The sequence below is a fragment of the Chamaea fasciata genome, unplaced genomic scaffold (assembly GCF_029207755.1).
Source record: "Chamaea fasciata isolate MVZ Bird 193981 ecotype frontalis unplaced genomic scaffold, bChaFas1.0.hap1 SCAF_2, whole genome shotgun sequence".
NCBI classification, from domain to species: Eukaryota; Metazoa; Chordata; class Aves; order Passeriformes; family Sylviidae; genus Chamaea; species Chamaea fasciata.
Window position 1 is genome coordinate 43,208,530 of NW_027094087.1, and position 25,082 is coordinate 43,233,611.

General features: G+C 36.5%; 1 protein-coding gene across 3 annotated transcripts in view; it reads right to left on the reverse strand.

Annotated features, from left to right (window-relative positions):
* The window catches only part of RDX (radixin), a 44,904-nt gene that overhangs the window by 7,146 nt on the left and 12,676 nt on the right, over positions 1 to 25,082 (reverse strand). For all 3 annotated transcript variants that reach the window (XM_066175805.1, XM_066175807.1, XM_066175806.1), the window contains exons 3-14: positions 20,579 to 20,662; positions 15,677 to 15,772; positions 13,200 to 13,474; positions 11,905 to 11,988; positions 11,311 to 11,457; positions 9,751 to 9,847; positions 8,967 to 9,130; positions 8,222 to 8,352; positions 5,946 to 6,106; positions 4,886 to 4,978; positions 3,809 to 4,051; positions 2,684 to 2,844 (exon numbers count right to left, since the gene is read on the reverse strand). In XM_066175805.1, coding sequence (XP_066031902.1) covers positions 2,684 to 2,844; positions 3,809 to 4,051; positions 4,886 to 4,978; positions 5,946 to 6,106; positions 8,222 to 8,352; positions 8,967 to 9,130; positions 9,751 to 9,847; positions 11,311 to 11,457; positions 11,905 to 11,988; positions 13,200 to 13,474; positions 15,677 to 15,772; positions 20,579 to 20,662 — 1,736 coding nt within the window. The remainder of the gene's footprint in view (positions 1 to 2,683; positions 2,845 to 3,808; positions 4,052 to 4,885; positions 4,979 to 5,945; positions 6,107 to 8,221; positions 8,353 to 8,966; positions 9,131 to 9,750; positions 9,848 to 11,310; positions 11,458 to 11,904; positions 11,989 to 13,199; positions 13,475 to 15,676; positions 15,773 to 20,578; positions 20,663 to 25,082) is intronic.

A 25,082-nucleotide genomic window follows, 5' to 3' on the forward strand; every position in this document is an offset into this window, starting at 1 on the left:
TTGAAAGTTCTTACATTACCCAGAGCTCTTATATGGCTAAATTACCCTCTGTTCTCAAGGGAGCAAATTTGCTGTGATGATTCACATCCTGTTTTGAATCGACAAACACCAGTGCTTCCTCCTAACTGTATGTGGTAATTTCTTAAGCAAAATACCATTCTCTAGGAATATAATTTGATTTTATTTCATTCTGACCAGAGTGTGAAACAAAAAGATGATCAAAATTTCTACACTGCTATGGAAAGAGAAGCTATTGGAGTGTGCTCAGTAAAGCTATCAGAAAAAAAGGGCATTAAATAACAACAATGGACCTCAGAGAAATTAACTGTATCTCTTTATTGTTAACCAATGAATGTTATCCAAAATAGTAGATGTAATTGTAGCTTAATTGTACAACACAAAACATGATGCTAAAGGAAAAAGCATGTGGAAAATTACTTCACCAAGTTATCATTAGATGTATTCTTAGTATTTCTGCACCAGTAAGTGTTCCCAACTGCTGGTGACAGCAGCTATTACCACTTTGTTCATTGTGAAAACCTGTATTACAAATGGTTGCTCCTGGTTGTTTGAATTAAAAAAAAAAAAAAAATCACACAGCTTTATAAATGGATCTAATCCATTTAGCCCTACTCTACATGTTGTAGATTTATGAACAACAATCTGTACTGGTGTTTTTTCCCAACACTGAAACTGATGGATCAGTGTTAGTGCATAATTTTCAGGGAAAATGAAAACTCACTGGAAGCACAGTATTTCACCTGCCATGGCAAACTGTTCAAATACTTCAGAAATTTGCTTAAGCTTCGGTGTATGAAGCTTGTGAAACAAAAACTGTTCTTACAATGCACTGCAAGTTGAAACACCAACTTCCACCAAGCAGCATTTTGAAGCATCTGCACAGCACATCTGCACATCAGTCTTCGAGGTCAAGCAGATATGTTTAGCCCCACAAACCAAAAATATATTAATGCATCTTTATTTAATTTTCATGATGTCACCCCACATAGCCAAACTTCTACTCCACAAAATAAAAAAACAAACTTAGTCAGACTGTTCATAAGAAATTTAGACCTATTGTGCATGAAAAAAAATGTTTAATAAAATGGCAAATTTTAATAGTTAAGTGTAAATTTATGAGTGCATAATATCAAACAGAAAAAAAAGCTGAACCATCCTCAGAGAAACCTAGGTTCTTTCACTGTGGATACTTACTAGGGTACTCTAACATAGGGAGTAACTGAAGTCCACATTAACTGTAAAGTTATTACTAAAGTTCAATTTCTAAGCAAATTTATCAAAAGAGCAGGTTTCCTTTTCAAGAGGGAAAGGACTAAATCTGACATCAAATAGGACAATTACAATACTAGCTTCATTGAAAACTGAAGCTACAAACATTTTAACTCCAATTCTGGGAAGTTTCATTTTGTATCTGAAACCCAAACTGACTGATACACACATTCTACACCCCTCCCAGAATATAGTATACCAGTGACAGGTTACAGCTTTAAAACACACCAGATGCTTTTACAATTTAAACTCAACAGAAGGCAGTTAGACAGTATTTAGCACTATAAATCCATCATAAAGTAAAATAAAATCCTAGGAGTAAGAGCTCCTAGCAATATTTGATGTTACTCTGTAGTGACATCAGTATTTAAACAGTTTTTTTCCTGGTGTTTGAAGGACCAGTCATCATGTACATAGTAGTGAGGTAGGATACTGTCCCCTCCCTGGGACTGATGTTTTCATATGCTCCCTTGCCAGAAAGGTCCAGGTCTCCCTACTGCAAATAAAATAATTACAAACAAATAGCACATTAACCTTTATTTTTTTTTCCCTCTTTGCCGCATTGGAACATTTTGCACATCTAGAAGAATCAGCTAGGAAAAGCAATACTTACTCAAGCCTATCAGCAGCCATGTGCTGCCCACAGGTAGTGTTCCATTTAAAAAAAATTCCTGGAACTACCACCTGCCATCCAGACCTTTGTGAACAGGTAGGCAAAGAAAACCATCAATGATGACAGGACATGAAACACCAAAGAATTTCACTTGGGAGAAAAAAAACCCAAACAAACAAAAAAAAACAAACAAAAAAAACCCCAAAACACCAAAAAAAAAAAAAAAACAAAAAAAAAAAACAAAAAAAACCCACACACACACAAAAAAAAACCCAACAAAAAAACAAACACAACCCCCTCCCCTAAACAAAACAAGAAAAAAACAACCAAAACTGAAAGTGAGCAATATCAAACTCTTAATGGAGTAGCTACATTGAAAACTAATTTCAAATTTCATACTGAAATAGTACCTATTCTGTACCTAGGTACAGTTCCATTCTTTTTTCTAAATGTTTCAGCAATATATACACTTGTCAGTCATTATTTACTTCACATCTGTTTCCAAAGGGGGGGGAAACCCAAACAATGCAATTGAAAACATAATGGGGGAAAACCTACTATTAACCTCCACACCCTCCCTCCACCCAAAACCTAGGGTTAACAGACTGCCTTACTGTTGAATAGCTTCCCCTAAATTTGTCTTCTAGTCATTGTAGTCAACCTGGTATTAAGTGCTTTGGCAAAGTGGGGTGCAATCCATCAAATCTGCAAAGGCCTGCTTTTTTCTCTGTTGGTGGTTCAGCTTTACGAGGAACATATATGCAAAATACCAGCTCTCACATTGCTTCAAACTCATCAATACGCTGCTTTGTATTGCCTTGTCGGATTTGCCGGAGAGTCTTGTACTTATCGCGGCCTGCTTTAACATTCTCAGCATGAAGGACATCATTTTGTGTTTTCTTGGTTTCATCTCTGGCTTGAGCCAACTCTGAACTTAAAGCCTGTTGAATAAAATATTTGAATTTAAGTGCTTTGACTAATCCTACAACAGTTCTGGAGTTTCTGATAACAACTATTCTGCAATCTGGATAAGAATTTCTTGAATGCTTGTGCTCCTCAGTAACTCAAGTTGTGAGGTCTATCCAAAGGAATGTAGAAGGAAAGATAAGGAGAGGATAGGATTCTTTCCTTACAAGAGTGTAAGCATCAAACTATACAAAAGAAAAAAAAAGCCCGACACACCATAAAATCCAAGAAGAAAGGGACCAGCAGGACAAAGCAGGAAAACCACCTTATTTTTCAATTTTTCTTTAACTAAAGATTTATCTCCCAGATCAGGTGAGTGATTTACCAAGCAAGAATACTACACATACACACTATTACGACAATGCTGCCGACAAAGTAACAGCTTTCCTTTTCTTCTGTTTTCTTCCCAAATAAACATTTGGAAAACCAGGAAAAGGGCTACCAACTTTTACCACAGATTATTATGCTTCCAGAGGTAAGACTTAGCCTGGGAGGAATTGCTCAGTTTCAGGGAAATAGGAGTAATCCAAAATGGGTATAATTTGAGTTTTTGCATTTACATGACTACAAACAAACATAAATGGTACCAGGCAAGCGTCTGTTCATACCACTTAATGAGTTTTGGTATTGAAAAAGGAAAGCATAATGATTTAACATGCAGAGTTCTGGAAATTATATAATTATTAGAAATGTTTGCTGGCCAATGCAATAGCATACTTATATTTTTAAGCTATATAGCACAATCTTACATTCAATCTTTCTATATATTCCACTTCTACAACACTATGAACAATACTGGCTGGTAAACTGGTAATAAACCTAATAAATGATAAAGAAGCTGTTTCCTTGGCAGACCATAACATCAGTGAAATTTCTTACAAAAGAAGGATGAAAACCCAAAGCCTGAATTGTGTTGATACAACTATGAATCTTCATTACCTGGAGTTGTTTCTTAACACGTTCATTTTTCTGTGTTTCTGTTACCCGTTCTTCCTCACTCCTGTGATTCATGACACCATCAGAAGACAGTTCTGCACTGGCTTCAGCATTGTTCTCATCATGTTCATCGTGTTCATTCTCTGTTGGAGGAATAACTGGTGGGGGTGGAGGTGGAGGAGGAGCAGACATCACAGATTTCAGTTCTTCTTTGGTCTTTTCCAAGTCCTCTTGGGCTGCAAAAGCCTAAATACAGCAAACAGTACTTAGCATATTTTTAAATGATTTATCCAGAGTCAGAAAAATAAAAATAAATATTTGAGATGTTCTCAGACACATGAAACTGTTCTTTATAACTGACATGACTAGCTGATGCACTGCAAACTGTCAAATAGAGATAAAGAGTAAAAACCAGATATGGCTCAAAATATGCTGTACTAGGGTCCAGCTATTTCCAGCAGTAGGCAAGAGAAGAGTGAAAGAACAGGGAAATCATACTGATTGTTTTCTAACTTTCCTTGCCTCCTGAAATTCAAGGCTCATCACCTAGATCAAAGGTGATGTCTTCAAATTTCATACTTAACCAGACCTTCTGAAAATTTGTTCAAACCTTCTTGGAACCCATGTACAGTAACTATTCACAGTCCATAGCTAATTATAGATTTTATGAAGAAATACTATTTTGCTTTAAAATTTTTGCCCAGTTGCATTTCACATGCCTTTGCTAACTGTTTTGGTTCATCTTTCCATCAAATCTCATGAGTTTATACACCTCCCTCCTGAGGTGTTTTCTCTCTAACACAATCTATTTCATAATCACACAAAAGGAAGCCATTTCTAATCTTTGACTATACCTTTGCAATGACAATTTCCCCCCCTTCATGGCTATGTAATATCAAGAAATCAGTTAAACAGAAGCATAGGCTGGCTTCAGTAGACTGGAGGACAAAAACCTTCAAAAAAGACTTTTCTGACACCTAAGGGAAAGAGATTTGACCCCATGGACTTCTAGTGAGATTTCCACACTCATTTCCCTTATTTTCTTTGAAGTCCTGACTTCACACAGCATGGGCTCATTACTTTGTGCTGCCACTCTGAAGCTTCCTCTTCTTTCTTTTTCTTGGCCTCCTCTAGAAGTGCAATCTTGGCTGTGAATTCAGCAATTTCTGCTGCCTGAAACAAACAAAAGAACCAAGTAGAAGTTTTAATTTGGTATCAGTCTGGCTTTGCAGTAGGAAGAAAGCAGAGCCTTTGTTAAGATAGGCCTTGAAAAGAGTTAGTTACCATCCATCACTTCCCTGTGAAAAATAGAAATTTTAAGCATACATGACAGAGGGAATGAATCAGAGTACTCTTCCCTAACAGAAATAAGTCCAGAAAAAAAAAAATTTCTCCTGCACTTCCAAAGCTTGCTGGGAAACAGCAAGCTGTCATTACAAACTAGCATTTCAGGTTGTTTCAATCTAACACAACTTTAATGATCCCACCATTAAGATTATGATTCTGGATCATAATCTCAGTACTACTAAGCTAAATCTTGCCATCAGAATTATGTGCTAAATTTACAGAAGATCTAAAGTTCATTTATAGTTGAGAAATCATTTCTTCTATTTTCATGCCTTTCTTGATTATTATGCACAAATCTTGAATTTGCAGCGTCTTCTCACATTTTGTTTTAGACTACTTCTAACACTGGCAACAGGAGAGGAAAAGCAATAAAAATACCCCAATGAACCCCAGTGTCACCAACTCCCCGCCACCACTACCAAGCTTGAGAACAGACCTGCCTCAGAGAACAGGCTTCCCAGCGGGCTGCAGAAGGAAGCTACTCTTATTCTCAGCTGGATAAGCTTGAGACTATTAGAAAGAGAATGTAATGAGCGTTGTCAGTCTGAAAGGTGGTGGTCATCTTTTAAGCTCCCACAGATCCAGAGTTTTATTTTTGTCTTGCAAAGTAGTGGCAAGTCTAATGCAGTTTTCTAAAACAGTTCCCACAACACTCTGTAACAGTATCTCAAGTACTTTTGTGTTTCAATGTACTTCTTCATTTGACATAAACAAGAGTGAAGGCCAAATTTTCAACTGTGTTTTCCGATTTTAACCCTATTTTGAGGGGGAAAAAAAAAATGAAGTTTCTTACTAGCTGCTCCTGGTTCTTCATTTGATCAGCTGCCTGCTTGGCTAGAGCAGCTTTGGCTACTTCAGCTGCTCGACGCTCTTTTTCCAGGCGTTCTGCTTCCTCTTTTGCACGCTTCCGTTCTTGATCCAGTTCTAGAGCTCTTCGAGTCTGTTCTTCTAGCTCTGCCAAGAGGAAAGTTTGCAGGCAAGGTATTACTACCTAGCTCTTCCTAAAATGTATCATTGATACCAGCTGTAATACACCCAAAATAAAGTAACCTAGAACACTAACCAAGATTTACAAGACCACCTCAAGCTAAGAAAAGCTGTTGAGCACATCACCCAGAGCTCTGTCTCATGTCTAGTTTCCTCCCTACTTTAAGATATTCTTTGGATATACTTCATCTCACCTGACATTCCTGACAGCCTAGTGTTTCAGAAAAGTGTCACCTATCACTGATAAAACTAAACACCCAAATACATGTACATATACATGCACACGCTCCTTCTATGAGGATATTTTCACTCTTTTAAAGAAAGCAAAAAAACTCTTCCTCTTTATTGAAATGCCTGACAGATTCCTTAATCGCAGCTGAAAATTTAGGCACATGCCTCCAGCAAAATGACTTAAGACCCACTGGAAAGGTCAGAAAAATTCTTTGTACATCAGAGGAGGAAGATTTTAAATCAAAGGAGAGATAATAGCTGTCTAGCTGCCTCCATAGCAAAATATTGAAATCTACAGGGCAGAACCCTTAGTGAAAGAGGAAGAAGTAATAGTCTTAAGAGTACTGCAAGCTAAAGTTCACACAGACAAAATATACTTCTCCACAATGAGAAAAATTAGGTGACTATGAAAAGTCTTTCTAAAGGTCTTTGCTGGGTCTAATGAAAAAATTTCCACTATGTTCTTTGCTAGGCACAGCTATCATAGGCTCCTTCACCAGAAAACCTAAACAACTACTTATTTTCCCCAACAATCCACTTGCTTTCATCATGAGCTTCAATACTTTAAAAGCACCTCCCCAGGTATGCTGACACATGCTTCATCTTTGCATTTCTGATTTGAAGTAGGTCTCACATTGATTATTCTTCAGCTGGTTTCCCAGGCCTACTACTACTTCAGTTATAGAATTAAATGAACAGCATCACAAGTATGTGGGGTTCTACAAATGCAGTACCTAGAAATTAAATAAAACACAAAACTATTTAAAAACACCACTCAAATCTTCCCAAGATGGAGAACACGAAACTAACACAGACATCATTTATATAAAGACTTTTCCATGTGTGAATAGAAGTCTAAAATGACACATGAGCATTTTGTATTGCATCAGAAATTCAGCTATATTGCTCACAAAGTTATGAGAAAATGTGTATTGTCAAACCCCCAGAATCACCCTGACGCTGTTTTGTCCTGGGCCAAGTAGCTCTCCCTAAACAATTCCATGGCACAGTTAGTGTGTTACCTGTCTGGATGTGTCCAGCCTGTTCTGCATTGAAAGACTGAAAAATGCAGGGTAGAGCTGGAGAGCAGTGCCAGGCATATATAATTTATTTGCATAGAGGTAATCAGTGATTCTCTCTATGATGCTTGAAGCCAAGAGTTAGGAAAAGAAAGGAGCAACAAAACTTTTATGAATGTGAACCAAACCTGAAGCAGGAAAAAAAGAAAAAAAAAAGAACATGGAGAGGAGGAACTGGGAAGTCATGGAGGCAGGGACTCTACAGGGTGATTAAACACAAAGGATTGTAATTGGTGAAACTACGTGTCTTGTCACTAATGTCTGACAAGTCTTTAATTTTCTCAAATCTTACAAGTGAATAGGAAAGGAGAAAGGAACAAGGAATTTCCAAATCAAAAGCTAAATTCAACAAAATCCCAGAGAGAGTACTTTGAATCTTTCCCTCTAATTTCCCTGCTCCCTTCAACTCCAGTGTTCAGCACTTTAAGCACTTCATAATTCTGAGTTGAACTCTGTATATGCATTAATTTTTCTTTTTACTAAATCAAAACCTGTTATATTAGAAATTGGTTTTATATTAAAAAGATAAAGACAAAAGCATGCACACCATCGTTTAAACACAGAAAAAGAATATCTCTCATATCAAATAAAACACCACTAAATTCTTGCCACTATTAGTAAAATTAGCGCACACACCCCCCCCCCCACCCCCCTCCACCTCCCCCCCCCCCCCCGAGCAACAAAAGACACTGACGAACAAAAAGAATTGTGGAACCAAACTACCCAGCTAAACTAAACACTGTCACTAGATTTAAGAAATCTATGACCTCACCTTTCTGAGCTTTCATTGTCTGCTCCTCAATTTGTCTTAAACGCTCCATTAATTCCTCCTTTTCACGTTCTATTCTTTCCTTTTCCTTTTCTGCTATCTCCCTTTTTTTCTTCTCATTTTCTAATTGTGCCCTGAAAAAAAAAGTAGAAAGGTTTTTTCACTCTCCAACATATTAAATGCTACTCTTTGGATGCAGGTAGCAAATTTTTCAGTTTACTCAGCTAGCAGGGCAGGACAATTTTAAATGCTTCTAATTAATTTCAATACAAAATATTGTAGAGAAAAACAATTTATGAACAGAACTGATAATCAACCTTGGTTACAGTTCAACCGGGTAGTTCCACAGTTATATCTGCATTTTAGGCACGATGTTTCACCTGGGCTAGATATGGCAACAGTATTTTTTAAATACACAAGAGGTAAGCCAGGACATTCTTCACTGAACTTGCTTTAAGGGTTCACCCATAGAGTATAAAATTCCCTAAGAATCAAGCAACAGAGAGGTAAGACTTGCACAAAGTACGTAACGGGGAACAGCAGTACAGCTACTATTTCTGTGCTGAACGCTCACAAAAGATACATTTTCATATTAAGACAGGGGAGCCCTGCCAATTCACAAACCTGCTTACAGAGTGCAGAAAGAAAAGCAGATCTCTTTTTTTCCAGAATTCTAAGATATACGATATTCCATGACTTCTTAAAAAGGTAGAATTTTTTTTCTGTTTCATGGAAGTTTGTTAATTACCTTTCCAATTGTTTCTGATGTTTCTCTTCTCTAGCTTGGGCCTTCATCTGTTGCACTTCAATTGTATCAGGTTTCCTTCGCCTCATGTACAATTCATGATTTCCCATACACAGTGCCAAAATCCGCTTGTTAATTCTCAGACGGGGAGCATAAAAAACAAAATCCTAGGAAAAAAGTAATTCCAGTATATCCATTAACCTAAAAATACACTTATGACAAAGCATCACTGCATTCTTGCATTTGTTAAATGCAAAAACTTATTTTGATATTGTGAGCAAGCAAACACCATAATCTATAAATCTAGTTACTGCCAGAAAATTCTAAGATAAATTCAAAATTTTACCTGGAATACTCCAGAAATTAGCTGCTTTATATAAAATTATTTAAAATTTTAAAAAATGAGACCATTTTCTAGTCTATTCTGAAGTCATTTGACCTAGAAAGTCTCATTAAATGTACCGTTGTAATAAAAAAAAAAATAAAACAGAAAAACAGAGGAGAAAAGAGGTAAAAAATTTAGCATCTTATGCCGTCCTTTCAACACATCACAAAGTATTAGTTGACTTTAAACCACCCAACAATTTAGGAGTATCAAATAGAACGAAAAGAGAAAAAATAAACAAACCATATTTCAAAATGAACATTTTCTTTTGACTACTGACTATTTTATCAGTAAAAGTAATGAATGTCACCAATATTTACTCATTGCTCTATGCCAGAGCAAGTCCCTGCAGGCTTAAACCCCTTCATATAGGGAAGTGATACTATTGTACACACTACTTACAGGGGCCTTTTTGTCAATTGGCTTTATGACAAATTTTTTGTCGTTAAAAGAGATGTTTCTTATTTCACTCCAGGGAAAACCAATCTTGGGTGTCAGCCTTCAAAGAGAAAAAGTTCTTATTAGAAGCAGCAAGGATGTGCACTTTATATATAAATATACATATTAATTTAATAAGGCTTATGTCTGTGCCGTTCTCACTACTACACTTAGCTACATTTAGAATATTACATTTACAACATTATGTTTTAATATAAGTTTTAGCAACAGTTCAAGCATATTTTAGTAGAATTTTCTTTTTACAAATATTACATCAAATTAGTTATATTTTAATAAATTACACGGCATTGTAAGGAATTTTGATTTATGACTTATTCTACTACTATTACCGAAAACATTACAATCACATACTCATTCTTCACACGCCACTGGTAACTGTATTTTCACTTGAAAGAATAACTATTTAAATGTGATTTGAAATTTCTATTTCAATTTTTAAACGTATTTGAATTTGACATTTCAAATACTGAAATTAAAGTAACTTTCAGCCATCTGTTTAGCTAGATTTGTGTTCTTACATTTTCAGAATTCAAGTTAAATTTACTTCCCTTGCACCTTAAGCAAAATAAATGAAAATCAGAAATTCTTACAATGTTATGCATCAACTGCATAACAGTAAATATTTTTCTGTCAGCACAGAAGTTTTTTCAATTCATATTATCTTAATTATAAATATCAGAAAATATTTAAGTATTTGATTGCCAACTATCAGGAGTCGGGAAATACCAAAAATTGCCTCATGGCTCAATCTGATCTGAACATTTTGAATATTTCCAGCTTTCAGGAGTTATATTGCCATCTAATGGCAATTAAGTTTTACAGAATTGTGTTACAGAGTATATACATCTAAAGTTGACTGCTCCCCTCTGAAGTTTGACATATTATGTGTAACTTCAAATCACTGTGAACAGTCTGTTGACATCAGATATTACTAACAGGCACTTGTAAAGAAAGAAAAGAGTAAGTCTGTTGCTCTGTTTCCAAATTCTTCGTATTTCCTACATTTCAGCTTTTCCCTTTTCAAGTAAAACAGATTATTTGATCTCTTTATCAGAAAACATGAATGATCTATTTTCTTCGCTGCCTAAAAGGTTTCACTTTTAAATATCTAAGTTTTTCATGCTCCAGCATCTGTAGTCCTTGTCATGGCTCTTACAAATGTTTCTCATTAAATACATCACTCAGCTTTAAAATGTCCTTTTCATCCTGACCAAAGGGAATGTTTTGAGTGAAAGGTACAGGAACAAACCATATAAAGATGTAGTGATCCGTATAAAGCAATGTAAATTTAAACTTCTGTAGACCTGCTCTTCTTTCTCTCTCTTTTGCATCCCACATCTTTAAACTTCAAACATTCTGGCAGTCTCTCTCTTTTTCTATCTCTTACATAGACTAGAAGGAGAACCTGTTTTGCCAGATCTTACTGACAATGCAGTAAGGTGGGAGTTGTGCAATCTCAGCAACTCCTAGGACAAAACTGCAAAATGAGTATTTCCCACTTACTTATCATCGTGCTCATAAATATTCAGACCCAAAGCATCAACTCCTAGCCACAATTCAGTTCCTTTTTTATTCTTTATTTCAAAATAGTTGACTCCGTACATTTCCAAGTCTTGTGCTATCTTAAGGTATTCCATCATAGAATCTTCCCTGATGAAGAAGAAAAATTGGTATAGTTTAGACAAGAAATCATAAGTACATTGTAAGAATAAGGGAACTGCAGAATAAACAGCTGGGGTAAAATTTAGTTATGAATTAAATCTCCCTCTAAAGTAGTTTGGCTCAAATACTGTTAAGAGATCTACACCTTAATATCCAAGTAGAGTCCAATCATTGGACCTTGTCTTTCTGCCCCCTGAGCTAAGGAAATACTAAATCTATTTTAGAGGCAGGCAACTGTGGACAAAGGCAGTTAACAGCCTTACCAGAAACCATGTTGGTAAACCAACAACCTAACTGAAAACTCAGCTCTCGTGAAAGTCTTTCATAACTACCTACCCTGGTCAGAATAAAAGAAAGCCGCTTTTTAAACAAATACCTCCCACAATACATCCTAATAATAATGAAAGGTGTCGCGAACATTTTTTACATAATTACCTTAACATTCCCCTATGCTCCTCATGCCAGTTCTGTATTCTTTCTTCCCACTGTTCTTTTGTCAGTTTGTGCTGTTCTAACACGCTGTGAATAGAAATTGTTGCTATTAAATGCCACTGACAACAAACTTAACCTCTATTGTTCCACAGCACACCATATGCTTTAACTGAATAAATTTAAAAGATGGCTTCCTATATACTGCTAATATTTTCAGCACAGAAACAGAAACTTTGTATTTCAACAAATTCCCTTCTTCAATACTGTGAAAGTCACCTCTTTTTTCTTGGTATTCTATATTCTTTGTAATAGAATACCTTTGAATACCTTTGAACAGAATAGAATATGACTTAGCATACCTCAGCTAAGTCAAAATGTCACACTTACAACAGCTGAAAATGCACACCTATACAATCCTCTGGCAACAATGCTGAAAATTAATCTCTAGGTGTGCAAAGATACACTTGAGCTTTTATTCTGCTGTCATTTGAAAGAAAAGGTAAGATATTACAACAGGTTAGCAGACAACCTTCTTGAGAGGTTTTCTTGTGGTTTTTTTTTTTTTTTTTTTTTTTTTTTATTTTTCCTTTATGAATAAAATCAGTAGGGAAGCAGCTTCAGAAAGGTATTTGATCTACAAGAGGCTACAATGATGGAATTATATTTTGGCCTACTAGAACTTTCAGCGCAGTACTGCAGTAAATCAAATGCATATGATAGCTTTATTATGCTTTCATTCCATGCACACAGCATTTCAGACTTTTCTGGAGAAAATGTTTTAAAGGACAAGTAAAATATGATGTGAGCATTTGTCTACTGAAAAGAACACCTTAAGTATATGAATTCATGTTGTATCCAAGCAACAATTTTATTTTAATGCAATATATTTTATTTGCAGTACACTTACTTTCAGGAAATTATTATCATTTAAGTGTACAAAAACAGGAAAACTGAAGAAAAGGAGAGAGAATCAAACGAATTTCAGTTACTTCTATATTGGCATATTTTGATTTTAATTTAGCAGAATATTACATGATTTTGGAGTACTTTGGAAATGTGTTCAACTAAATCTGTTCAGGTGTTTGTGGACAGGACAGGAAATACATCTCAAGTAACCTGTGGCTCTGACGCTTCTTTGTTACTTAGTCTAAATTAGGATCTCTAAATTTTACTAGCAAAAAGAGGAACTCTAAGAAAGTCACCATTAAATGCATGGTATCGCTTAATATTTTATTTATAAAAAATGTGCAATAGTTAAGTTTATGTGCAGCATTTGGTGCAAAACCCATCTCACTTACCGTTGGGGGAGAAGCCTGTCATTGGCTAGGTAGCCCAGTTTATGGATCTCCTTACTGTAATCTCCATACTTGGACTGGACAGCATAAGAAGCCAGAAGAACCGCAGTTTCTGGTGGGCAATATATTTCATCATTTAAGATCGACTCTTTGACTTGCAGGAAGAAAAGTCTCTGAGTGATTTCCTGAATTAATTCTTCAGATACATCCTCTGGAAAAAACTTGGCCCTGAACTTAAACTGCAAAGGATTTTCTTTCCGTACATCTTGCTGTGTCACCTGAAGGAGAGGAATAAAGAGAAGAATAAAAAGAGTACCAAATGGTAAATTAAATGTGATTTAACAGTACTTAACTCTTTAGCTCCTCTACACTGAAACCCAGAGCTTCCTGACAAGCCCACTGTGGAACTCACTGAAAGGTTCACATGGCATGAACAAGTAGATCCATTTGAATAAACCAGACAATTTTGAAATACTATTTAAAGGCTCATTAAGAGTTTTTTGTTATGGTTTTTCTTTTGGTTGGTTGGTTGGTTTTGGTTTTGTTTTTTCAGTGGTTTTTTTTGTAGGCTTGAGTGGATTTTTATTTATCATGATAAAGACCTGGAAACTAAGAAGTTGCAATAGACATTACAAAGATCAAAACTATATCCAAGGATGACTTGCAGGAAGTAATAAATTAGGGTCTAACAATGGTTCTTTAGCAAGAACTACAGCACGTTTCCTCCATGTGAATGTGAAGTTGGAGTCTTTTTGAAGTCTTTCAACTATTGAAATAAATATATGTGCTTTCATCCTGTGCAAAAACCTTAATTCCTTTAATTACATTATTTTTCTAGAATGGATAAGCTTTCAAACTGTGATTTCTGCAAAGAAATCAGATACGGCCTTAAGGCTTCTTCTACTTTATATTTCAACAAATACTCGTTTTTATGTAGAATTCCATTTGTGCTCAGCTTGCAGCACCAGTTATGGCCAAAGCAAAAACATTCAAAACTAAACTAATTTTAACATAAAATAGTAATTGTTAAAACGTACATTCATTGTAAAATAATTCTCATACATCCCAGTTCAAGTTCTTTATTACACATTTAGTTTTATGTGCACTATTATTCCCACTAAAACCTCGTTGTCACGCATGAAATTATGTATGTTTGCTCAACTTGTAGGAAGTCTCAAAAACTAAATATACTAAACACAACCTTTTAAACAACTAAGACAACATAAGTACATATATATTCAAGATTTGAGGTGTCAGTTTTAAAAGTTTAGCTCACTTTTCATTACTGTTGGTCATTAGTTAGAGATGCTGCATTTCATCTCACCAGTGAAAAACTAGTGCTCATCATAATAAAATCTTACTTGCAATTCTATTTTTATCAGATTTTATCTGTACTTACTGAAAATATGTAAATAGTAATTTAAAAGTGAGAGACAGCTAATTTGATGCATTTCAGAATCAAATGTTACAAGTTTTTTTAAAGAAAAGATAAATAACTGTCTTAGTCGAAGTTTAAAAAAATAAACATGCCTTCAGCTGCTTCTGAACTGTACCAGAAACTTAACTTGCTAAAGGTTTTCATAGAGCAATGCTTCTGTATTTTTCACAATTGATACAATAAATCCCCATCTCCAACCACTTGAGATAAGCCGTTACAGTTAACAAAGTATCTGTAGCCCTACAGATGTTTATTGTCTATGAAACAAGACAAATATGAAATTCTAGGAGACAGGTTTGGTGGTTAGCAGGCTAAACTCACTGGATTTACCACAGAGGAGAAGAAAAGTGCAGACAGTGGGACTTGATCCTAAAACCCTCAAAATTTGCCTTCCAATATTGAAGATAAAAAAGGTATTCTTGATTAGGTTGAACTAAAAAACAATGTTTTTAAGACCATTCTAAACAGTGACATTAACAAATAATCTGACAGCAAGTATTAAATAAGAAGGAACCATTCAAATTCATAGATACAATTTAAAGTAAAATGACCCAGTTCCCAGTACCTGGAAGATACAAGGTACTCAACATCTATTGGGAAAAAAAAAAAATCCTGCAATCTACCTATTAGATATCTAAAGTTTAGAAGCTGATTACTGTGCCTTGTTTAAAGATTCATAGCTGTATGCATACAAATTCCTGAAGCTCAAATACTTCCCATACACATGCCAAAACTGTAAAACAATAATTCTGTTATGTTTTGCTACATGAAAATGGGACAATCATATGAATTCAAGTTTTCCTAATGCATGCATGCATGCATTCCACAGTACTGGAAACTATCTTCACAAATTAAATATTGATGCAGCTTTGCATATTCTTTATAACTAATCTAACAACACTATTTTGTCATTTAAAGCATATGAAAAGCAAATTTTCAACTAAATTTGAAGCCAGCTATATGTCACTTAAGATATTAAATCAGTAAAGCCTATAAAATATATTCAAACTGTACACTTGGCTAAATATGAGGGAATTGTTACCTTTTTATTTAGCTTCAGCCAAGTTGAGTAGCCTTTGCTGTCCACATACTGCAGCCCAAAAAACCAGACTTCACGAAGACCAACAGTTTTCACCACCTAAAGAAAGAATGAGCCATAATCATCAGTAATCACTACAACATATTTTTAACTGGTATTGTGCAGCTGAATAAAGCTACGTAAATAATTTCAAGATGAAATGCAATCAAGTCTTACAAGAATAAAAGAAGATAAAATAGTAGCAAAACATCAGGTTCAGGGAACCCCAGAGTTCTAAATAAACTCAAATGCTCCAAGCTACCAGTTGGAGTGTGCAGCTCACTGTGTACATCAGCACCTGAGGAACAGAAGGCAGTAACAGAACCTTGAGGTTACAAAGCACATCTGGGAAGCGACCTGGAGCCTATGGAGAAGTGAGGACACCTCAACAGAAGACAACTGGTGAAGTGATAATAAAGAGTAATATTTGTGGACAAGCATGACGTAATGAGGATGAACTGACTCCTTCAAATAGTTCTGCCATCTTCTAAGAGTTCATGGTAAAAGGGGTAAGGATGATCTACCTAACTAACCATACATGATCTTCCTGTAAGACTTCAGATCAGGTCTATCACCAAAAGCTACTAAAGAAGAAAAATTGTCCTTGAACAGAGGGAAGGTTGTTTTATGGATACACTGCTTAAAAAGACAGACAAAAAGACCCAAGCTGTTTTCATAATAGAATTGTAGTGTAGCCACTAGGGAAGTCTCCCAGGACTTCAAAAAAGGATGAAACTTATGTGACAAAAATCTGCTGTAACAAACCTTCCACAAAGATCTGTGAATAACAGTAAAAAGATGAACCTCAATAAAAGATCATATTTAATAAAAGCAAAATACTGCACATAAGAGACAACAATTTAAATTACATGAACAAAGTTCTAGTTACAAAGCAAAAAGGCAAGAAAGCTATTACATTACTATACACATGTATGGTATTCACAAATCTAATTCTACATAAGGACAGGTCACATCAACTTAAAAAAAAGGATGCTGCAGCACTGGAAATGTTTCAGAAATCTTGAAAAGAATGATCAGTGACATGGAACACGTTCTACATAGCTAAGACAAGAACTAGGGCTACTGACAGAAATAAGGAAAGATATGATACAGGTCTGTATAACTTGCATGGCATGTAAAAGGAAAATAGGGAATGATTGTTCATTTTTTCTTATAATGTAAGAATTAAGAGAATCAACAGAAATCATGACATAGCAGGCTCAAAGCAAACAAAAAGAAGCACTTTTACTACAAAGTATAATGAAACTGTGGAATTATTTTACAAGTCTTTTGCACAGCAAAAGCATATGTGGATTTAATAAGCAATTAATCACAAAGGTCCAGCAAAGATTATTAAAAGACTGTAAACTCTGGCTCCATAGATCATGTATGGTAGTACTTACATATGTCCTCAGGTTGGACCATGGTGCCAAGCTGCTTTACTGAAGGCTGTTTTATGGAAGCATTCAGATGCATGTGAAGTAAATAGAATTTTACACATAGATCCTCCTCCATTTTAAAGTAGTACTATCGGGTTGCAAAATTAAGATTTTGAAAATTAGAAAATGTCATAAGATAACTATGCAAACTTACTTCTGCTGCCTTGCATTTTTGCATAATCACTTAACAACCATTCGAGTGTGCACCCTTTTTCTTCCTTTATCATTTCACCTTCAAACTCCAAAGCACAAAATGGACAATGTTTGTGGATCCAACCTGATTGATGCCTTGGGTGAGCACAGTTATTTCCTCTAGAATTCCCACATCATTTACTTTACATCATAAGAAATGCTAAGAACAGGTGTATGTTACTAGTATGATCCCAAGCAGCATTAAATTTGGTGCCCCAACTCAGGAATTTCAGACCTGCTGTTTCTTTTGGCAAAGATCTCCTATATAACGCTGATCAAACTACTTATGGCTTTATCAGATGACTGAGAATGCTCCTTACTTAGCAGCTGTCCCAGCTGAGCCTTTGTACCTTATTGCTCAACAGCTCTGCCCGTGAGGCATAAGGAGACAAGTGCTTATGCTCACGTCAAAACATTTTGCTCTCAACCCATTAACTACGGCCCCTGAGATGCACATGATTTAAACACAAACAACCTGGGTACAGCTACACAAGTCTGCAGAATCAACACTAAAACCAGCAGAATCCACAAATAAAGGAAAAGCATTGCGTACACTGCCCCTCAGCTCAAAGGAAAGAGAAACAACCTTTCTGAAACTTTGTACCGAGAGAATACATGCACTGGCATGATATGAAAAGTAAGTAGAAAATTAAAAACTTAGGATTTTGATTCTGACTCAAAACTTCTATTAAGTAGCTTCAGGAAAGTTTTCATCACACATGTGAAACAGATTTATGCACCACCATATCCTACAACTTGACTACTAAAAGGCAATAAAAACCTCTTGGAGAAGAAAAGCAACCTGAACAATGCATGTTTGGGCGAATCACAACATACACATGAAGACAACCTAACAAGGATTTCATATGATCACCTTCCACAAGATTGTAAAGGAGGCTTTGGAGACATCTGGAAAGGACAGTGGGGTACAATACAAAATAAAGGAGACAACCCTCACGTTCCCTCTGAATGGCAGCTACAGTGAACCAAAAGCTACCAATGCACAGTGTTAACAAAACAAAACAACTCCCCCACGAATTATCACCAGTGTGTGGAAACATATTCCTCACAGGGCTCTTCCTCTCCCAGGAAATCTGTAGATGCTTAACTGGTTGACTACAGGAGGACAGATCCCCTCTTGCCTATTCTGACCCCTGACAGGATAGACAATGGGACCAATGATAAGCATATTAGAACACCTTCTGAAATGCAAGTAATAAAAAAAAAAAAGCTTGTGCAATAAATAAGAAGTTTACTGAGTTTGACAATGGAAAAGAGAAGGTCACAGATTTCAAATGCTAAATTCTTGTCTGCTAGCACATGAAGATGAGAACACATATATGGAATGGGAAACAAATCAGCAACTCCAGAAAATGCCAATTAAAAGCTTAAAAGAACATTGGCTGGTAGAAGGTTGAAAGGTTGTTCACCAGAAGTGTAGAGGAGCACTAGATAACAGCTGAATTAATGGAGAGGTTATTTTCTGCAAACAATAACCAACCTGCTTGTCATGTTCACCACTTCTGCATAAACCCTGAAGGCAAATCCTTCCAGTAACAGCACTATTCAATTCCCTTTCTACAGAGAAATGGGATAATTTTTGTCTGAAAATTCCATGCTGGTTTCACAATACAGTTCAGCTCTTGATGTTACACTGTGGAACTCCCACATGAATTTAAGATCAGGCTAAAAATGTTTCTCACACACAACTATTCTGGTTGATTTTTCTTGACCTACAATTTTTTTCAGTTTAAAGCTCCAGAGGTAAGAGCTGGTGAGATGTCAAACACCACACAGAGAACTGAGGAACAAAGAGAGCATGACAGCAAATTCAGAACTGTATCTTTGCTCCCTGTTCGCAAATACCCCAATTTGGATGAGCCTGATTACCTGGGCACAAGACATTACACAGCAGAATGTCACCCCACCCAACAGTGCAGGGCAGATGATAGCAAAGGCTGGCAGAAGACAAGTAACAGCTTGAGCCTTCTATGCCACAGAATACCACAATTTCATTTGAGGATGATGATGATGCTGGTTAGACAAAAGGCAAGACAGCCTCTTTTTTCAAGAAGTCTTTATTTAAGAGTCATGAAGTTTATTCCTTCCTAGGGGCTGAAGATATACTGCTACTGATGTTAGAGAAAAGGGCAGGCAGGCAGTGTTAAGGGTCAGTCATTTCAAACAAAAGCTGCAAAAGCAATTTAATTTATCTAAAAGTTCAGTATTTAAGCAATAAACATTCTCTTATCAATTTATAAAATAAGACACTTTATGGACTCTAAAAGGTCAACTAAAACTTTAAAGAACTTTTTTGATGTGTTACTTTTTCTTAGTACTCATTACATACTTCAAGCATCTGTAGTGGAATGGACATAACTTCTAGACATAATTGTTGATCTACGTTAACTACTTTAGAAGAGTAATTTCAGATATTTCCACATTCCCTAAATGAAAGCACACATCTTGGATCTAGATAATAAAACATATTTATTGGTATCTTGTTGGCAAATGACACAACACATTGACAAGATTCTATTCTTAAGGTTTCCTCTAACACCCAACAACACAGGCCAAAAACTTGTTTCAAGATTCTCATGACTAACATTACATGAGTGCAAGAACAACCCAGTTTAAGAAATCATTCACTGGGTCCATCTGACTGATGTACAACACACACCATCAAGTGTTCGCAGTTCTTATAGGTCTGCAATCCATAAGCACATTAAGGTCATCATTTTCAACTGTTCTTTTTTCCTTTCCTTTTTTTTTCTTTTTAACATAAAATTCCAAACTGGTTCACAGGACAACAGTACTTAGTTCTAACATTTGGGAAGTGGAAAAACCATCTCACAGTGTCTGTTGTTGGAAAACAATTGTGTTAGCTTCCATTAATGAACTGTCACATACATGTTTCTAAAATATGCAGTTCTAACAACTATATTGCAGTAGCAACTATAATATTATTAGACATAAAAACCACAATTAATTTCAAAGCAGTTCCACATGCAATTTATGTGAAGCCTCACTGGTAACATATTTAGAGTTGTCTTTGAATTCAAAACATTCCATGAGAAGTAATGAGGAACTTCACACTAACTCAGAGCATAGCTTAGATAACATAAGGAAAAACAATCTGTACATGAGAACACTACCACTTTTTCAGACTATGCCTTAATTACCACAATACTCTTATGTGCTTGTGCTCATTTATACATAGAGACATGTAAATTACCTGATCAAAGAGCTGCTTGCCGGTTGTATTGGGCTGGATGGCAAATTCCAACTCTGCATCCATTGTGGTTACTCTGACATTGATCTACAGAACATAAGGAAATATTTAAATCACACTGTAACAGAATAATACTTCTATATCCTGTGATTAGCCTGTAAGAAACAATAAGTTCAACGATTTTAATGGTCTTGTGAAAACACAGAACACAGCAGTAAGAAAAACAGAAAATTTGAATCTGAAAGAATTCTCATCTTTATTTAGTGTAAAAGCATAATCAGTATAGTATTTACCAGTAGGCTGGAAGGTTAAATTAGAGAACAAAGCTCAAAATAAATTTAATGGGAAAGTGACATCACTACTGAACAGCTGAAGAACACTGGCACATTCAGCTGCTGGGCACTATCTTTCAGAGGGCTTCCTAAATGCATGCAAAAGGTCTTGGTCACATATATATCATTTTAAGGTATTTACACCTAGCAATATAAAAAGACAAGCAGCCTCCTGCTTGCTAATTCTAAAATCAAGCAGTTTGGTGGTTAAAGTATTTAGGACTAGAGCTTGTACATCTCAGGACAGACTAGAAGCAGGATTTCATTAATGGAAAGAAAAGCTACAGAAGTTACGTCTCCTTAGTGCCAACCTCCTTCAACTCCCTTACCACAAGACTAAAAAATTGCCACCATTCAGTGAGCCTCCTTCTCCTGAAAGGGAGGACCATTTCCCAGATGACTCCTGACAATCACTGGGTTTATCTGGCATAAAACAAGAAGTCAAATACTGCAGGAGATAATTGGAAGCCTTACTTGGAAGTATAAGAGTCTTTTCCAATTTCTCTTCAGCTAGTACATACAGAAGTGAGAATTTTCATGAAACAAATCAAAGTATTAAACACACAGCACTGTCTTCTCAGTATTAGAACAGTCCTCCACTTCTACTGCCAGGGTATCATATTTTATTCATCTTTAGTGCATAGGAATATAAAGTGTTAAAGGTTAAATACACCTTCCTATAAATGCAAAAAAACCCCAGACTCACAGAGATATATTCCAGTTTCTCTCTACTGTAAAAAAAGGAAACAGGAATAAATTATGACCTGTATTACATGTTCTTACACTACTTGATCTATGCATGTGAGAACCATTTCCACTAACAATTTCCCTAATTTTGCCACCAGGTGGAATACTTTGAGAAGTGATCATCTGGAGAAGACAAGACAAAACATGGAAGTGAGATCCAAGGTGGGGAAAAGAAAACTGCAGAGCAGTTTGTCCTCATACAACAGGTGAAGCTTGATCACTGCTCCCTTCAGTGTCAAGGTAAACACGAGGGGGATACACAAGACAAGAACAGCAGGAGCCTGAGGACCTTGAGGTTACAGATTTGCAAACAAGAATGATAGAGGGGGCTTAGCCAACTTTACTGTGCGTGCAAACACTGATAAAGAACAAGAGTTGAGGACTTTGGAGTAAATGATAGTTTAGTTTTATTGCAAAAAAAAAAAATTAAAAATAGAGGGTATGTGTCAGGAAGAAGGGAAAAATGTGTTTTCCACAGATTCTCTCAGTCTGTTAATTTCAAGAGAAGAAAACAAAACTCCTTATACAACATAATTCCTCTAACAAAATAACTAATTTTAAATGGTAGGTCTAACTCACTGCCAACTGCACTAGTTTGAGGGATTGCCCCTTAACTACAAAACCCTAATTTTCCAAAACAGTTTTTCTATTTAAAAAATGAAGCCTTCTTTAGGGCAATCACAAGTAAGCAAGTTACAAAGAATAAGGCCAAAAAATAATTTTATTAAATGCCAAAGTGTTCTGTTACATAACACCACCACTGCCAAAACAAGAAGTGTCACAGAAGATCTACAAAGCATAGCAAGTTCAAAACTAATCACAGCAGCAGGCAGCAGAAACTTCTTATATAAATATCCTTACAACAAATGTCACCTACAAATGCAAGAAATACTTCCTGAGAGTTTATCCTTCACAAGAACAAGAATACCCAAACAGTAAAGTAACAGCTGCAATACAAACTCAGTGCAGCTCTAGATTGTGCCTGCTTCTGGATGCTACTGCTCCAAAAAATCTGAGTGCTCTAAGCCTACAGAGCTTCTACACCTGCAATAGGTACAAACAGATATTAAGAGTATCTGGCCACTTACACACATTACAGTAACTGCTTAAGCCTGTAGCATTTCTGTTTAACTCTGAACTCCAATTAACAGCTCTCTCAGCCGCTGATCAATTTTTACACATTCAGTTCTAATAAGAAAGTTGCAAATTAAATTATGGTGGTGTTAAAATGTTACCTTTGTGATATGAATGACTTAAGAAGAGACAAAGTAAACGCTACAGTTCATTTTCTTTCCAAAGGAATTTGGACTGACTTTGATTTTTGGCAGACAAATTCCAGGCTTCTACAAACTTGTAACATTGTTTCACACATTCAAGTATTTCGGGGCATGGAACATAAGAAAGTTACTTTTGTCAAAACCTAAAGAGCCCCAAAGGTCTACTTATCTAATTCAAACCTTGATCACAGCGCACCCTCTGAACAAAAATCAAACCTCTGGAATCAGTTGCATTGTCTGTAAAATAAAGCTAGCAACCTATATTAGCAAGAGTCACAGGGCAAGTTTCCATATCATAAACAGGGCAGGGAATTGAGAAAACACAGGCAGAGATAGAAGGTGCAGGAACTTCAGCAATGGTCTGTCACCCATGTAACCTCTGCGGGGTATCCGGCTGCTCTGAAGCAATTCTCTTTATGTGACATTGGTGACGGGGGAAATGATCTGAACCACAAATTACAAGGGCAGGCACTAATCTGAACCAGAATTACCACACAAATACGGAAACAGGAAGGAGCTCCTGCAATGGTGACAAGAGAAATGCATAAAGGTTTCCTGTAGCAAGTATTGGAAGGTTACCACTACACATAGCACAAGGTCCATTCAATGCCTGTTTTTCAAACTTGCTCTCACCAGGACCCCACACCTTTGTAACAGAGTCTGACAGCTCTCTTCTTCACACTAGTTCAGCCAATTACTATCACAAGTTTGCATATTAAATAGAATCACAGAATGGTTTGGCTAGGAAGGGACCTTAAAAGGACATCTAGTCAACCCCCCCTGCAACGAGCACAGACACCTTCCCCTACATCAGGTTGCCCTGAGACCCACCCAACTTGACCTTGAACATTTCTAAGGATAGGGCATCTACCATCTCTCTGGGCAATTGTTAAGTTTAACCACCTGCATCACAAAAATTTTCTTACTTATATGTAGTTTGAATCTATTTCCTTTTCGTTCAAAACCATTACCCTTGTCCTACTGCAACAGGCCCTGATAAAATGTTTGTCCCCACCTTTCTTATAAGCTCCCTTTAAGTACTGAAAGGTCACAATAAAGTCTCCTCCCTCTCTCCCCCAGGCAGAACAACCCCAAGCGTCTCAGCCTTTTCTCATGTGGAGGGATGCTCCATTCTGAGAACCACTTTTGTAATCCTCCTCTAGACCTGTTTCAACAGCACCATGTCCTCCCTGTGCTGGGAGCCCAGAGCTGATGCAGCACTGCAGGTGGGGTCTCAGCAGAGCAGAGGGGCAGAATCCCCTCCCTGGCCCTGCTTTGGATGCAGCCCAGGACACGTTTGGCTTTCTGGGCTGTGAGTGCACAATGACAGCTCATGTCCAGCCTCTCACCCACCAGCACGCCCAAGCCCTTCTCAGCAGGGCTGCTCTTCACCTGCTCATCCCCAGCTTGTGCTGACACTGACGGATGTCCCAGCCAAGGAGCAGCACCTTGTACTTGGTCTTGTTGAACCTCAGGAGCTTCATATTATCCCACTTCTCGAGCTTGTCCAGGTCCTTGGCTTCAGCAGTAGGCTGAGTTTATCTGTATTTTACCAGACTTGCTCCAGAATGATTAAACACGGCCAAAGCAGAGGGAAGAACACACACTAAAGAACAAGGCATTGATTATTCTCTGCCAAGGGTGCAACTGATGTTTTGGTAACAAATGTTGCTAGTGGGTTATGAGGATATTTGCCACAGCTCACAAAATACTACTTAAAGAAAAATATTCTACAGGAAATTATCTATTAAATAATTTATCAAACCAATAGAGTACAGTCAATGAACATATCTGGAACAACAAACATCTATGTGTACTTAATAAAAGCAGGCACTTCATAAAGGAATTATATTTTATTGCATTTGTTCACCTTTAAGGACTTGAAAAAGTATTTCTACATTTTCTTGTAGTACCTAACTTCAAGCCTTCGCAATTTATGGGAATATTATACGGTCACCACATGAACCTTTGAACCTCTCCTCAAACAGATACAGTCCATGCAACATGCACAAAACCTGGCTGTAAGCTTAATAATCTAAAACTTTCTATTACTGTACTTCAGTCATGCTTTGCAGGCATTAGTTATGGCACTGCAGCTTTCATCATGAATTCCAAAACTGGGTAGGTACCAATACTGAGAAGAAAAGCCAT